Source organism: Hypanus sabinus, chromosome 16 (genome assembly GCF_030144855.1).
Source record: "Hypanus sabinus isolate sHypSab1 chromosome 16, sHypSab1.hap1, whole genome shotgun sequence".
In the NCBI taxonomy this organism is placed as follows: Eukaryota; Metazoa; Chordata; class Chondrichthyes; order Myliobatiformes; family Dasyatidae; genus Hypanus; species Hypanus sabinus.
In genome coordinates, this window is record NC_082721.1 from 16,093,091 (window position 1) to 16,106,800 (window position 13,710).

The window sequence follows — 13,710 nt, forward strand, 5'->3', positions numbered from 1 at the left end:
GCCATCAAGTGTTCCTCAGACATTAACCCTTTCTTCCTTGGGATCATTCTTGTAAACTTTCCCTGAACTCTGTCAGCACATTCTTTTGTCGGGGACCCAGAACCACTTGGCGTTCCAAATCTGCTCTGTTCAATGCCTTGTTAAAACCTCAGCATTACACCTTAACTTTGATGTTCCTCATTCTCTCAAACTGAGTGCTAACATTGCACTTGTCTTGCTTCCTACTGACTGAACTTGCAAATTGGCATGAGGACTCCCAAGTCCCTCTCTACCTGATCTCTGAATTCTCTCCCCATTTAGAAGTAATAAAAAAGTGTAGACTATATTCTAACAAAAAGTGCATGGCCATACACTTCCTAATGCTCTACTCCATCTGCCAGTTTTTTGCCCATTCTCTCAACTGTGCAAGTCCTTCTGCAGTCTGCTCATTTCCTCAACATGCCTGTCTCTCCCCTTTTTTTTGTATCATCCACACATTTGGCCACAACACCTCCAATTCAGTCGCCCAGATCAATAACAAGGTTAAGAGTAGCAAGCTCAACATTGGCCCCTGTAGAATACTACTTATCACTGGCACCATCCAGAAAAGACCCTTTTAATGCCACTGTTTATCTTCTGCCAGTCATCCAATCTTCTGTGATATTACATTTTCTGTAATATCATAGATTCCTATTTTCTTGTTTAGCAGTCTCAGGTGCAGCTTCTTGTCAAAGGCCTTTTGAAGATCTAAGTAAACATCCATCTCATTGTCTATGCTGCCTATTGTTTCCTCAAAGAATTCCAGCAGATTTGTCAGCCAAGTTGTCCCCTTAAAGCAGGATTTCAAAACCTGGTGTCCATAAACCCTTGGTATGGGATCCATGGCTCAAAAAGGGTTGGGAACCCCTGCCTTTCAGGGAACTATGCTGACTTTGGCCTGATTTATCAAGTGCTTCCAAGTACCATGAAACCCCATCCTTAATGGGTTGAACTCTTCCCACCTGCTGAAATCAGACAGCCTTGTAACTTGACTCCTCTCTAGAAGGCATCACACAATTCACAAAAATGAAGAAATAATCGGCCCGCAAACAACCTGTTAAGTAGCTTATTCCACAATTCACCAATTCACTTGGGGGGGGGGGGGTATCCTTCCTGCTGCTGTTCAGACTTGTATATATTCAAGTCAGTGTTACATACTGATTGATGTCAGCCAGATGTTCAGTGTGCACATGCTAATGCTCTTGCCACCATAGCGTCATTAACATTCCACACATACACTGCCAACACTGTTTTGGATTTATTGTAACACAAAATAAACCTGCTCCACCAACTCCAATTGCATCCAATGCATTGAAGCTTAAAATGGTCCTGCAACTTTAAATATAATTAAAGCAGTGGAATTTTGGGGAGAGGTTCCTTTGTCAGACTTTAGTGTCAAGTACATCCAGAAACCAGTGAGATATGCTAACCTTCACAAATCCTGATTTCCCTTCATATGCACTCAGCATTACCAGCCAGAGTTACCTTCTGTGCTTTTCTGACTTCATTTAGCTTGTTGATATTATGATCCTCCAGGTTCAAAGTATATTTGTTAAAGTATGTACACTTTGTGATTCATCATCTTGTAGGCAGCCACAAAACAAGCAAACACAATAGAAAGCATTTAAAGAGAAACCTCCAGCGACAAACCATTGAATGCCTAATGTACAGTTGGGGGGCGGGGGGGGGAACAAATCTTGCAGACAATTAAAAAGTAAACAAACAACATTAATCACAGGGTCCTTGAAAGTGAGTCCAGAGCCACTGAGGCAAATGGAGGCAGTCCGGGAGTCCGATAGTTGCAGGCCACAGCTGCCGAAGTCAGTTGAGCGCTGAAGCATCTTAATTAAATCGTGCAAATACTTAAAATAAATACCTAAGCAAAACCACAAGAACATGAGCTGCAACGTCCCCAGAAAGTGAGTCCACAGCTGCGAAATGCATTCAGTGCGGAGGCGAGTGAAGCCCGCCCTGTATCCTGGTAACTGCAGGGTGACGACTGCTCCCGAACCCGGCAGTGTGGATCCCAAGATTCCTGCACCTTCCACCCATCAGCAGCAGTGAGAAGGGACCGGTCAAGCACAGGCAAACCGTTTTCCGCTCTCATCCTCAGTGATTTTAATCTTGCTCGCTGCTTTAATCGGCTTGGAGTTAATGGAGCTGGCCATGGGTTCATGTTCCACTATTCCTCCGATATTTTACATTTTGACATATTATCTGTAGGAGGCTGAGGGAAGATCAGAGAGATGTATGAAAAATTATGAGGGGTATAAATAAGTTGTAAGACCATTTTCTCCATAAGGCAGACCTCTAAAATTAGAGGGCAAAGATTTAAAGTGAAGGGTAGGAGAATTAGAGGGGAGAGGAGGAAAAAATATTTCACTTTGAACAGTGTGGCAGTCTGGACCTCAATGTACAAAGGCTGCTGGAGGCAAAGAAAGATCATTATTTATCACCTCTACATCGAAGCATATAGTGAATTGCATCAGATCAGTGAGAATTGAGGTGAGCAGCCTGCAAGTGGTGCCATACTTTTAGTGCCAGCATAACCATGCCTCCAGCTCACTTGCTCTAATCATAAGTCTTTGGCATGTAGGAGAAGACCCATGTGGTCATGGGGAGAATATATGAACTCCTTCCAGGCAGCAGCAGGAATCAAACCCCAATTGCTGACACCGTAATCGCATTGCGCTCCAGTTGATGGCAGCTGGAGATCGATTCCAGCTGTTGTCTGGAAGGAGTTGGTATATTCTCCCCATGACTGCCTGGCTTTCCTCCAGGTGCTCTGATTTCCTCCCACAGAACCAAGCCCTCTGGCTCATCATATCCATACTGACTATTTTGCCCATCTGCATTAAACTTATGTACCTGCACTAGGTCCATATCGTATTGAACTGCCGAAGTATCTCTTTTTTAAAAAAATAAGTAGTGATTGTATCTGACTCCACCTCTTCCTCTGGCAGTGAGTTCCAGATAGCAAACACTCTGTTTACATAAAGGCGATGTGATTGTTATTTTAACAATTCTTCCTCTCACCTTGAACCTATGCGTTCTATTTTCTGATACTCCTATCATGGGGTAATGATCTGACTCTTTGCCTTATTTATAATTCCCTAGTAGGTCACTCTTCAGCCCATTTTGCTGCAGGGAGAAGCAAACCCAATCTATCTCTCCTCATAACTAGTGTCTCAGTGCAACCACATCCTTCCTACAGATTGGGGACCAGAAGTACACACAATGCTTCAAGTGTGGTCTAACTAGTGTTGCTACTTTACAAAACAGAACAACCCCAAGTACTCTCATAACATTTGACAGAAAAAAATAGCTCTGTGGGTGGTTGAATTGCCAAGATGTAGAAGGCTGCAGTGAATGGGATTAGTAAAAATAGATACCTGGTGGTTGAGTTTGTGTTGTGTGATTCTATGACAGGTGGATCTATTGACCAACATTTTTATGACTGGTCTCTAAAGTATAAGTTAAAGTGTGATCCTGGGTATACAGTTTCTTGTTTGGTTAAATCGATAGTTTGTTTTGTGCTATGTTGTATAATGTGGACAGTCACGGTCTTTCCATGACCATGATTATCCTTGACTGATTCTTCTACAGAATGTTTTGCCATTGTCTTCTGGGCAGTGTTTTTACAAGATGGGTGACGCCAGCCATTATCAGTACTCTTCAGAGAGTACCTGGAGTCCGTGGTCGCATAATCAGGACTTGTGATATGCACCAGCTGCTCATACAACCGTGAGCCTGCTCCTATGGCTTCACGTGACCCTGATTTTGGGGATGGGGTGGGTAAGTAGATGCTACACCTTGCCCAAGATGACCTGCGGGCTAGTGGAGCGAAGGACCACTTTACCCCTCCTTTGGTAGAAACACATCTCCACCTGCCACCCTTTAGCTAAATAAGTGTGAAAAAATAAATTTGCCCATAAAACTGCTGGGGGAATCAACCAAATGTGTTAATTGACCATTGCTTCACCATTCTAGACACAACAAACTAGTTATCATATGGTCTAAGGCAAGGATTCGCATCCTGTGGTCCATGGGTCCCTTGCAGAATGGTATTGGCCCATGGCATAAAAATAGGCTGGGAATCTCTTTGCTGTTGTCCTAAATGCACTGCCGTACACGTGGCATTCACATTGTCATTCCAGGTCCATTTTCAAACTGAAATTTTGACTGATCTATTAACTGGAATTTTATTTTTAATCCAATCCTTTTCTTCCTAGACTGAAATAGCGAAGAGACTAAACATGATTTGTGCCCAACTCCTTCCTTACTTATCACAAGAAGTAAGTATGACTATTGTAAAAGTAATTCATTTGTTCCAAATAATTCTAGGTACCATCTGGTTTTTGGTTTTCTTGAATGAGTTCATTATGGTTTCTGTAATAATTAAATTCTCTTTAGCAGATAGAAAACAAGAACTGTTTGGGTTTGTTAAATGGAAGACAATATAACAAATGATTTCAACTTGGGTTTTTGGATCAAGTTGCCTTGGATTAGAAGGAATCATTGAGGCCACAACTTGTTCTTGAATAAAATGGAATTGTAGATTTTCCTCACATTTAATGGTAGATTATAACAGAGAAGAAAGAAGCAGTGATCCCACTTTTTTATTATGCACAAGGAAGATGGATTTGCATTTATGACACCTATTGCAATCTTAGACATTCCAAAGCACCAGAAAGCTAATTAAACGTTTTTGAATTTATGATGCAGTCATTATGGATGCTAGGAGAGGAAACCCCTGGGGAGGGTGAACAATGTTTCTACACTGCATTATCATATCCTCTCTAAATTGTTACGCTTTAAAGATAGTTTAACCAGCCACTATAATGCATATTCTATTCAATAAATGCTTTTCCATCCAATGTTACTAATTTTAATTTTGGTATCTTTCCAGCACCAACAGCAAGTCATCCAGACTATTGAGCGTGCAAAGCAAGTGACCATGGGTGATTTGAACGCTGCAATTGGGGTCCGAGGACTTCCTATTCTACCGCCCCCTGTATGTATAGCTAATTAACATTCTTGTGACATTTTATTTTTGCTGGGTATTTTACGTAGCTGAACTTTATTTGAGCAAAGGTGGAGAAGTGTTTGAGGTAGGACCTGTGACATCATAAAGGCTGTGGGCCCAAGATCTAGTAGCTTAAAAATGAAGCTACTTGGGTGCTAGCCCGATCTTGCATGGAGAGCTGAACCTTCAATTATCCTGGAATGGTCCCATATTGGAAATGTCAGAGGGTGCTGTTTCTCCTGATATAACAACCAATCAGATCATAGGGCAGCAGAAGCAAAATCCCAATTTGAAACACTTCATCGCATAACACTTCACCATACAATATCTAACCATTTAACAATACTTGTCCTGCAGTCTTCTCGATCAGATACTCTTCAACATATAGCACTTTCAAAAAGCAAGCAGTAAATGGTCTTGATTTTTATGTAAAGCAATGAACCATCCAAGGTGGCAATAACCCTGTGAACCAGGTAACCCTTGTGTAGATCTCCCAGTGGAAACTTCCTGGCTAGCTGTTTTGGTTGCTGACTAAGACATTGCCTTTCCAACTGTGAGATATATCAAAATAACGACTGGCTTCTGTTCTTCAGAAACCATTTGTTACTGTTTCTTAAACAATTAAGGTTGGTGGGAGGTGACTTGGAATACAGAAAGGAGGTAAATTAGTGACATGGTGTAATGACAAGAACCTTTTCCTTAAAGCCAACTAAACAACATAGCTGAGAGCATAATTGGGAGCTTCAAGTTCCTGGGTGTGAGCATCACTGATGGCCTGTCCTGGTCCAATCATGTTGATTTCATAGCCAAGAAAGCCTCTACTTCCTCAAAGCTGAAGAAATTTGAATGTCCCCATTGACCTAGATCAATTTTTATTGATGCACTGCAGAACGCATTCTGTCTGGATGCATTGGAATAGCAACTGCTCTGCATGTGACCACAAGAACTGCATTTTGTGTGTTGCTCAGGAATGCCAGCATCTGCAGAATCTCCTGTCCTTACTTGTATATCCTGTCCTTGAATATCTTCCAACAATTTATCCACTGCTGACATCAGACTCACTAGCCTATAGTTTCCCAGTTTATTCTTAGAGCCTTTCTTGGAACATCAGAGCATTAGCTATCCTTTGGTCCTCTGGCACTTCACAGGAGGCTAAGGACATTTTAAGTAACTCTGCCAAGGCCCCGCAACTGCTGCACTGGCCTCTCGTTGGACCCTGTGGGACTCATCGGCCCTAGTTTGCCTCAAGACAGCAAAACAGCCTCTTCTGTAATAAGATTATAACACATAGGGCCATTCAGTCTGCTCCACCATTCAATCATGGCTGATACAGTCCAAGATTCCACTACTATTTTGGCTCAGTTCCATAGACTGTCTGTCTCCTGAGTACCATGTGGAAGAGTTTGGGATGGAGTGTGATTGATGGCCCATTTTGAAGTGCTTTATTGCAGGCAAGTGGAAACTGGACTTGACAATTCAAGTGATTTAAGGACAAGTTGCGATGGATTTAAACTTGAAGGTAGACTTGATTGTACATGTTTGGACCTTGGGGCTGTCTGAATGTGGATCTGTTTGGGTTCCAATATGGAACCATTCCAGGGCAGTTCGTAGTTTAAATTTTCCATCCAAGATCTGGCATGTTTTCTGTGCCTGGGCTTCTCACCAATCTCCCTCTTCATCTCATTATGCGATGTTTTACTTGTATTGTCTTAACAGAAGTAAATGCTTTCATGTGTAATGATGTGGAAAAACAAGTTTGCAGGAACTTTTTTTCTAATCCAAGTGGAAGCTGTCATTATTTCTCGTTCCTGGTATAATTACGGCTTCTTGTAAGGCACAATATTTTATCAGGGAGAAGTGTGATAATTGGTCTTTCACTGTGAAGAAAAACCACAGCAGCATGACTGGCCACTTTGATTCCTTCATCTGTCATAAACAGTTATGGGACTGAATTTTCATCCATATCTCTGTTCCACTGAAAGACTCCAGCTGGTAGAAGAATGACAGATGTGAGGGTGGGATCTACAGTCCTTCCACTCCCTACCCCCCCACCAATTTGTCCGACATTTCTCAACAATTTTAATCAATGGATTTTTTTTTCTTAAGCAATGGGATATTACAAAATTAGAATGAGGTTCCATGGAATTTAGAATTAAATGGTTATTAACGAAATTTGCAGGATACCAAGGGGAACTGAAAGAGAGTAGCTCTTCCTGTGGTTTGTGGAATGAGACTCAGATCTCAGAGTTGGGCTTTTTGGAACTGAAATTGGGAAATTCTTTTACACTGTGAGGGTGGAAAATCTTGTCGCTCTCTTCTACTGTAATTTGTGGTTATTCGATTGGCCACTTGTGATTAATTTGCGCTAACAACCAACGTATCCTCAGGTGATTGTTTCATTGTTTTGATGAAAACATGACAAATAAATACAAGTTCAAGATTGTTTTAATTTTTGAGTCGAGGACTGGTGTATATGGGAGGGGCTCGCAGATTGGTTAGGAGTTTGTACGTTCTCCCTGTGAACTGCATGTCTTCAGGTGCTTTGGTTCTCTCCCACAATCGAAAGATGTACCGGTTGGCAGGTTAATTGGTCATTCTAAATTGTCCTGAGATTAGGCTAGCATTAAGTAGGTGGGTTGCTGGGTGGGGCACTGTATCATTGAATAGCAGATTAGGCACAAATGGATTAAGTATCCTCCTCATGCATGTTCAATTTTTTCCCCCCTTCAGTAACTCTGATTTAAGGAATATTGTAGATGGTAGGACCAGGTGAGAGGTTGTAGATGGTAGTGGAGGTGGTAGTAGTGATCCACAAACTGGAACTCATACCCCAGTGTAAGAAGTCTGTGTGCAAATTCTTTCAGGTGGTTCCACGATTCATTAAAAATACTAAATTTAACAAAATGGAGGAAGAGCAGTGGTGTGGGTTCACAGAACATAGAAATTTACAGCACACAACAGGCCCTTCGGCCCACAATGTTGTGCCGACCATGTAACTTACTCTAGAAACTGCCTAGAATTTCCCTACTGCGTAACCCTCTATTTCGCTAAGCCCCATGTACCACCACCGCCGGCAGTGTATTCCATGCACCCATCACTCTCTGTGTGGAAAAACTTGCCTCTGACATCCCCCCAGTATCTATTTCCAAGCACCTTTAAACTATGCCCCCTCATGTTAGCCGTCTCAGCCCCGGGAAGAAGCCTCAGGCTATCCACAGGATCGATGCCCCTCATCATCTTATACACCTCTATCAGGTCACCTGTCATCCTCCACCGCACCAAGGAGAAAAGGCCAAGTACATGCAACCTGTTCTCATTAGGTATGCCCTCCAACCCAGGCAACATCCTAGGTTCTTTGGAAGAGTTGGCATAGGTGCTATGGCCAGTTGTGCTGAATGAAAAAACCTGTGCGCTTCAGACAGTGCTCTTCATGCTGATTTTTAAGTGCTATTTCAAACCCTTAAGATTTTAGTGTTGTTTGGGATCCTTTTTGTTTTGATATCTGACCCCAGCTTTCATGTTCTCAGTATTATTGTAATTTTAATTTGTACTATTTGTCATTTTTGCACATTAGCTCTTTGTCATTCATTGTTTATGTATAGATTTTCACAAATTCTGTTCTTTATTTTCATGCATATTTCTGCAAGAAAATCAATCTCAAGGTAGTATATGGTGACGTATATCTACTTGGATAATTTACTTTGACTTCACTTTGTCCTCGATTGTAAAGCAGCCGGTTTTAGGGCGGGGCATAGCTTGGCAGTCTCATCTGACTTGATCAATCCCAGAATAATCCTGCACAGTCTAGTTTATGAATTTCTTTGGGTTTCTTGTGGCCTGTCATTCAAGATACGTGTGTGGTGTTTGTGTGTGACCTCTCCCTGTTGGCCTCGCTGGAGGGCAATCCAGCTTTTGTAAAAAGCTTTTGTAAAAAGCTTTCAAAAATTTGATGGCTGTGACACAGCCCCAGCCTCTCTGATTATTTTTGAGGGGGAAGGATTGAGGTGCAGTCCCCCCAGAAGTAGATGGATCTGAGATGCAGAATAGAATCCTTTACAGTACAGTTGAACCAGGTTCAATTGCTGTCGCTGCCTGTAAGGAGTTTGTACGTTCTACCCGTGACTACGTGGGTTTTCTCTGGGTGTTTCAGTTTCCTCCCATAGTTCAAAGTTGTTCCATTGGGTAGGTTAATTGGTCATTGTAAATTGTCCTGTGACTAGGGTCAGATTAAATCGAGGGAATTGCTGGGCAGTGTGGCAGGAAGGGTCTATTCCATACTGCAGCTCAATGAGTAAATAAGTACCATGGCCCTGTTTTTAAAAAGCTTTTGCAAACCAAAAAGTGACTTCCAGTGCCCTTTTTTAAAAATGGCTACCAATGTGCCATAGCAGCTGCCAATCATGGGGTGTTTGGAGGGTATGATCTACTCGTTGGTATCTCCAATGTTGCAGCAAGATCCTATTGATATTTATCTACACATCCTGGGTTGTTCTGCCAAGCATTGCGGGCACACGATGTTAGCACTGGAAATTGTGGCAATATGTACAGACAACCTAGGGCATGTTGGCTGTTAATGCAAATAATGCATTTCACTGCATGTTTCAATGTGCACGTGACAAATGATCTTGAATCTTGAACCCTTTTTAGGCTGTGTTAATGCAACATTAAGAACATCTGCTGACCTGTGGAACAGCACAGGTTTGGGAGGCCATTAATGTCACCCAATCTGTGCTGGCTTTTTTGATGGAGGAACTTTGAAACTAGGTTAAAACCAGGACGTACGTTCCTAAGCATCCCTTATCTTTAACGGTAACCCAAACACTGCCCGCAGAAGACACTGCTTCTACGGAAAGGCCATTGCATGAAATGCCCAACAACATTAGCAGTAAAAACCTTTACCAGGGCATTACATGTATACAGTATAGAACCTGAAAATCATCCTCTTCACAGACATCCAGGAAACACAGAAACCCCATAGAAGAACAGAAATATCAAAGCCCCCCCCCCCGCACAATTGGCAGCAAAAGCATTGACACCCCCACTCCCCTGCCCCCACCTGTGACAGAAGAAGCACTGATCCCTTTGCTTTCTCTCTCTTACCCCCCCCCCCCACTCCACGATGCAAGCAGCATCAGAAGCACAAAAGATTCCATTGATCTAGAGTCCATCGAACCACAGTTCACAAACCAGCTCTTCAGTATTTCAGGCAGGCTCTCTGTCTCCTCATCATGGGAGTGTGAGGTTGCACCTGCAACAGTAAGAGTTGAGACCAGAAACTTACTACTCTGATGTTACAATCTTCTGCGTCACTTCTCCAAGCACCCCCCCCCAAACACACGCATGACCTTCGCATTCACAGGGAGTCCTGTGAACTCCAGCCGTCCTGTGTCCCATGTCATCTTTGACCCACAAAAGCTGTGATTTGAGCTTCCTTACGAGTTTCTGGACTGCAGGTTCCCTGTGAGTGCAGTGCAGAGTGTATCAGCCAAAAGGGGTGCACAGTGGAAATACTCATCAGTCCACAGGAGGTGTATCGGTTTGCGTTCCCCGGATATATCAGTGGTCAGAGAACATTGAATTTGCAATGGCCATTGGATTGACTTCAACAGCACAAAACACTGCTGTGTTGACGGCGTTTGGGACTGCCTGGTGCGGAAGCCATTGGAATAAGACTAGAGAAAAAGAATTTCAGCAAAGATGAAGGTCTCGCTGTCAGTAAGAACTGGAATTTGATTATTCATGTGGTGGAACAGAGAAACCTCATTGGTTAATCGTCATCCAATCAGGAGGGATGGATGACTTGGAGTATATATATTACACCAGAGGACTAGGCATCATCCGTGATGAAGATAGCAGTGTTTGTCTTTGAAACATCGGTTAAAACCTATACTTGTACTCAGCTGGAAGCCTGAGAAGAGTTTATTCATGGTGAAAATTGATCTGTTTTCTTTTGACTAAGGAATCACATCAGAAATATCCTTCAGGTTGTGCTTGACGTATGATGAGATGCTACCTTGAATTAATCTCCAATATTGAACATTCAAATTTAAATCTAAATATTGAATTTGGATGTCATCATGTTTGCTGATTATACTGCTAATTTTGTGATTGATTTTGATGTTTAAAAATGTTTACTAATAATACAAGTAGATTGGACGCCTGAATTGACCAGTAACCTCAGGGGTTTAACTTTACCCACCTTTTGATGTTATAGAATAGCAGGCATTGAATCAAAAATTATTTTTTAATCATATAAGGTACCTGATGGTGATTTGAACTGTTGTAAGGTATCTAAGTAAAGAAATGAAGCTTGGCCTTGGGAAGCTATGCTCGATCAAAATTGCAAGGGTTCCAACCTGGGGTCCACAGACTGCTTGGTTAATGGTAGGGGTCCATGGCATAAAAAAGGTTAGTAACCCCTGGTTTATAGAGGTGCAAGGAGATAAACCAGGGGAAATTAAAAATTCAGAGATAGTTGTTTTAACTGGTGGACAGCAATGAAAGGTTGATTACAAGTTTCCTTTCATGAGTAGCTTTGAGGTTTGGTGTAATTATTAAGCATTTAATTTGGTGTGCAATATTTGACCGATGATTTTACCTTCTGTCAGCATATTTCCTTTACCATTCTAGTCTAGCAAGGTTGCAATATCAGAATCAGAATCCTTTATTATCGCCAAGTATGAGGATACATACAGGGAATTTGATGCCGGTTTCCCTGAGCTCTCTCTGTACAGAATTAGAAGCAAACAAAAACAATAGTACAAATAATCATAAACTATATACAGTGAGGTCCCCCTCATTGAATGTACAGGTGGACTTGATTTATAACAGACTAAAATTCAAGTGGTCATAAGACTGATGGCATACGGAAAGAAACTGTTCTTGTACCTATTTGTCCTGCCATACAGTGATGTAAAGCGCCTACCAGAAGGAAGGAGTTGGAACAGGCCTATTAAATGTGGTTTGTTCGTCCCTGTCTCCCTTCCACTTCCAGCACAACACTTTCTGCAACTTTGACATGGTATCAAACATCTGGAAAACATCCATCATGAGCAAGGGTTCATGACGATGGCCATGGTCTTAATTTAAAGGGGCCACAAGCAAGAGAAGAGAATGGCGCCTGAAAGACTGGGGCTAGCAGTGCCTCATTTTATAAGGGCTTCCTCAACATAATTAAAAGTAGATTCTAGCTCAGTAGGTGACTGATATAGGTCAAAACAATGAAAATTGAAATACAGTGAACTACAAATCTGTGTAACCCAAGAATGAATTCCAATGCATCAACCATGTAATTTTTTTTTCTCCTATCCTCTTCTCTCTGTTGCCTCTGTCACTCTCGCCCCACCACGTCCTGGTGTACTACTGTATTGGAACTCCATTGGGAGAGTTGTTATTTTCTTTAGGCTCCCCTTCAACGGTAAAGTATTTAGTTTTCATTTTGGTGGAGCATTATAAATCTCCATGAGCCTCCAATATGTATTTATTGCTATCAATGCTTCTTGTGGTACAGATCTGTGTAAGAGTTTGTAGTTTTAATGTCTGTGTGAGTTGTGCATGAATGTAATTTGTAATCAATTATTTTCTGCTCTGCTCTCTCCTCTCCTTGCTGGAACAGCATCACTTCCAACCCCAGCAGCTGTCCCACCATGCTTCTCCGTTTCCACTCGCTCTTCACCCCTCAGGGCTGCAGCTTCCCACCATGTCGTCGATAGGGGCCAGCTCTGGTCTTCTGGCTCTCTCCAGTGCCCTTGCAGCACACCCCCAGTTTGCCCTCAAAGAAGACAAGAATCACCAAGATCCAGAGCATCGCAGAGGTAAAGTAACCTGTGCTTGTTTCCATGTCGATATGTGTTTTGATGTAGCTGATACTCCAGGTACCAATTCTAAAATGGTGCCTAATCTCACCTTGCTGTTAAGTTCAATGCTGTGTAGCATCAGAGGCTGATTCCTGCCTTATGCTGGTTGACTTGACTGTAAGACAGAGTCCCTGAATGAGTAAAAACATAGAATGTACACTGAGCAGGGGGCATTGTCCCACATTCCATTATTAACTAACTTAGTATCCTGAAGAAGTCGCTGGAAGTTCAAAGTACATGTAATATCAAAGTATGTGTACATTATACAACCTTGAGATTGGTCTCCTTACAGGCAGCCATAAAGCACAGAAGTCCAAAACAACGCATAAAGGAGACTGACAAACACCCAATGTGCAGAGAGGAAAATAAAACGTATTGTGCAAGCAATAAAAGTAAACAAAAGCATTTGGAATGAAGTGAGTCCTCAGCCATGAAGCCTGGAGCAGGCCGCGGCCTGAGTATCAGTTCAGTGCTGAGCCAAGTAAACGTTTAGAGGAGTGAGAGAGATCACATTGAGCTTATCAAATATTGAAAGACCTAAATAGAATGATGTTTCCAATAGTGGTGCAATCTAGGACCAGAGGGCACAGCCTCAGAACACAAGGATGTCCCTTCAGAACAGAGATGAGGAGGAATTTCTTTAGCAGAGATTGGTGAATAAGTGGAATTATTTGCCACAGTTGGATGTGAAGGTTAAAGCATTAGGTATATTTAAAGCGGAGGTTAAAAGGTTCTTGGTATTTTTTTAAGGGCGACAAAGGATTCGGGGTGAATGCAGGAGACTGGGATTGAGAGGGATGGTAAATCAGC

The 13,710-nt window shown here is 42.2% G+C and overlaps 1 protein-coding gene across 2 annotated transcripts in view; it reads left to right on the forward strand.

Annotated features, from left to right (window-relative positions):
- The window catches only part of LOC132406029 (transducin-like enhancer protein 1), a 196,753-nt gene that overhangs the window by 77,441 nt on the left and 105,602 nt on the right, over positions 1 to 13,710 (forward strand). For both annotated transcript variants that reach the window (XM_059991180.1, XM_059991181.1), the window contains 3 exons: positions 4,251 to 4,313; positions 4,928 to 5,032; positions 12,660 to 12,858. In XM_059991180.1, the coding sequence (XP_059847163.1) occupies positions 4,251 to 4,313; positions 4,928 to 5,032; positions 12,660 to 12,858 (367 nt within the window). The remainder of the gene's footprint in view (positions 1 to 4,250; positions 4,314 to 4,927; positions 5,033 to 12,659; positions 12,859 to 13,710) is intronic.